The 3,283-nt window shown below is 38.3% G+C and overlaps 1 protein-coding gene across 1 annotated transcript; it reads left to right on the top strand.

Moving 5' to 3' along the window:
* Window positions 1-101: 101 nt before the first annotated feature.
* On the top strand, window positions 102-2,691 carry LOC117651302 (lariat debranching enzyme). The gene is made up of 10 exons (XM_034395180.1): window positions 102-345; window positions 416-489; window positions 583-874; window positions 994-1,094; window positions 1,176-1,302; window positions 1,373-1,590; window positions 1,682-1,803; window positions 1,897-2,051; window positions 2,148-2,427; window positions 2,515-2,691. The coding sequence occupies exons 1-10, from the start codon at window positions 223-225 to the stop codon at window positions 2,586-2,588; spliced, it is 1,566 nt and encodes a 521-aa protein (XP_034251071.1). The 5' UTR covers window positions 102-222; the 3' UTR covers window positions 2,589-2,691.
* The last annotated feature ends 592 nt before the right edge of the window (window positions 2,692-3,283 follow it).

The raw sequence follows: 3,283 nt of genomic DNA on the forward strand, positions 1-3,283 counted from the left end.
TGTATGAAGTTAAATTTATTTTTACGGTACTTTTTTGTCCCAAGGGCCTTAAGGGCGTTCTTTGTTTGTGTCAGTCTGTTGTCAGTTTTCTAAAAGTTGAAAAATGAGAACTGTTGGCGTTGGCAGCAGTGCCTGTTTGTGTTTGGTATTTCGGCAGCAGAAAGTTATTTTAAGTTTCAAAATAGGTTAGTCCGAGAAGTTGTTAGAATTGACTGAAAGAAAATGAAGATAGCTGTTGAAGGTTGCGCTCACGGGGAGCTGGAAAAAATCTATGATACAATTGCATTTTTAGAAGAGAAAGATGGAGTTAAAATTGATCTACTTATTTGTTGTGGAGATTTCCAGGTGGGCAGGCAATCCATCACCATTTAAATCGAAGTGTTGTATGAAAGTGCTGTCTGACCGTTCTGTTTAGTCCACCAGAAACACGCAAGACCTAAATTGTATGGCTGTTCCGCAGAAGTATCGCGATATTTGTACCTTTTATAAGTGAGTTCTTGAATCGCTGTGATGCTCTCCATCGTTGTGGTTTTTCTTTTCTCATTTAAATTAGCCTAACTTGACACTTTTATTTTGTTTTAGGTACTACTCTGGTGAGAAACAGGCTCCCATTCTGACAATATTCATTGGAGGAAATCATGAAGCCTCAAATTACCTAAGTGAGCTGGCTTACGGAGGATGGGTGGCCCCCAACATTTTCTACCTGGGCTACGCAGGGGTTGTTCAAATTGCTGGAGTCCGTATTGCTGGTTTATCTGGTATTTTTAAGGGCCGAGATTATAAAATGGGCCATTTTGAAAAAGCCCCCTTTTCCACCAACACAATTAGAAGTGTGTACCACATTCGCAATCTGGATGTATTCCGCCTCAAGCAGGTATGTGTTTTTCTGCCTCTCTCCAAAGGGTTGATGAACTTGCATTTTCTTCTTGATTTGACATTTTACTGTCTCAAATTACAACTGCTAGTGGTTGATTTTTTTTTTAATTTTTTCAGCTCTCTGGAGGCCTTGATATTGCTCTCTCCCATGATTGGCCCCGTGGAGTGTATCACCATGGCAATCTCAGGCAGCTCCTCAGATTCAAACCATTCTTCCAGTAAGCACAATAGAAATTACTTCCATCTGTTAACTTGTAACTTCAGAAAAAGATTATTTAATTTACTTCACTTTTCTTCAGGGATGAAATCAAAAGCAATAGCCTAGGCAGCCAACCCACAGAGGAACTACTTCATCACCTAAAACCTTCATACTGGTTTTCTGCTCACTTGCACTGCAAGTTCTCTGCCCTCATCCGTCATATTTCTGTCAGTCAATACTCCACTTGCATGCATTATCATCTGTAACTTCCCTCTAAAGAGTTAATTGTAATTCTAGGAAGATGATTCTCCTTCCAAATCAACAAAATTCCTAGCCCTTGACAAATGCCTTCCAAATAGAAGATTCTTACAAATTTTGGACATAGCACATCAAGAAGATAAAGAAATTACTCTAGAGTATGATTTGGAATGGTTGACAATATTGTCACTTACAAATCATCTCCTGTCTATTAAACAGTCTTTTAATTATATGCCAGGGCCAGGGAGCAAAGAAAGGTAAAGTCTAATTTTAATGATTTTACTTCATGCTCTTTCTATTGACAGGAATGAACAAACTACCTATACTTAGATAAATATATTTTTGCAGGTGGAAGTTTACACCTACAAAAGAAGAGATGGACTTTGTTTTCAAAAAATTCTCAGGAAATCTTAAAATACCTTTAAACTTCAGTCAAACTGTGCAAGCATATAGTTCTTCTGACCGGTCTGGTAAGATAGGAGTTTCATTCTAATTATTACTTTTCTTGCACAGACTTGCCCAATCATTTCTAATATTGTTTTTATTATTATTTGTTGCTCAAGGTAATAAACAACCTGCTGCACGGGTAAATCCCCAAACTATGGCATTCTGTGACCGTCTAGGCATTGATGATCCCATAGCACTTTTGTTGCAAGGTGAGGGAAAATATCCTTCGAGCTATGGATCTGTTTCAAGTATTCAAGATCCCATACATCCAGTGAGTTCACAGAATTCTCCACAAACTTTAATGTTTGTTACAATTTTCTTCCTGTTCTTTGCATAGTTTTTCTTTCTACTTAATTTTCTCTTTTAGAATAATGATTTATCTGAGGATAAAAGTGTGAGCACTGGTTCTAATGAGTGCCTAGCCCCAAAACCAAGGCTACAGGGACTCAAGCTACCTAGCCCTAAGATGTCCTATGAAACACCAGCATCAGATAGCTCAGAAAACACACCAGTGATAAACTCAACCACATCAGAAGATAATTTTTCTCAGTCAGAAAACCAGGAGAAAATATTAGATTCAGAACCATCTGCTAACAATCCAATTATTGAGTCAAGGGTGCCTTCAGGACTTGGTGTGGAAGACCTAGGTGAGACAAAAGATCAAAATACCTTAACAATGGTTTGACATGGGGGATAAAAAAACCTTATGCTGTTGTTTGTTTTTTTCAATTTAGGTAGTCAAGGCCCAATGGCCAAGAAGTTTAAAAGAAGAAATGCAGCTATGTATATGTCAGCTGATGATGACTGAATTACAATTAAATAATTTCTAAAGGAAGCAAAGTCTTGAGACGAACACTTTTGTAATCTTCCTGGAAAAAATAAATTGCTCAGCTGTTGGTTGAGCTAGCTTAGTTTGTGTATTATTGAGAACACTCCTTTTTAATGAGCAACCTGGCCCGTGTCGTGTTGTGTAGTGCAGTGTCTTCCCATTGCAATGAAGTCCACTCTTAAACAGCCATTGGAGCTCAACACTACTGAAACAGAGCACATGAGCCGGCTCTCTGCATTGTTTTTGGGCGGCACTATTCACATGGGTTGGGTCACGTTCTAAATAAACAAACATTCTGATGAACTTTGGAACAACGCTGTTCAATTCAAACGACTGCTGCAATTTTAAAAATACCAACTGCTACCCGGAGATGCCGCTCCGCTGATACTGAGCTTGTGGATACAGTGATGAGATCAGAGGGCAGCTCTCCGAATTTCATCGCTCCCGCTCCTATTCGAATGAATGACAGTGATTGCAGCGCCAAGACGCTCAAATAAGAAATTAATTAGTAATATTTTAAAAAAAGGTTCATGGTTTTTATTGCTGATCTAATATTTTTATCAAATTAATTTGCTTATTTTTTTGTATTGTCGTAAGTTTTGTACGATTCACAAGAGTTGATTGGTTATTGACTTGTACGAAACTTGAGTGTTGGCGAGCCCGGAAGACACTCG

The sequence above is a fragment of the Thrips palmi genome, unplaced genomic scaffold, assembly GCF_012932325.1.
Source record: "Thrips palmi isolate BJ-2018 unplaced genomic scaffold, TpBJ-2018v1 HiC_scaffold_5, whole genome shotgun sequence".
Lineage (NCBI taxonomy): Eukaryota > Metazoa > Arthropoda > Insecta > Thysanoptera > Thripidae > Thrips > Thrips palmi.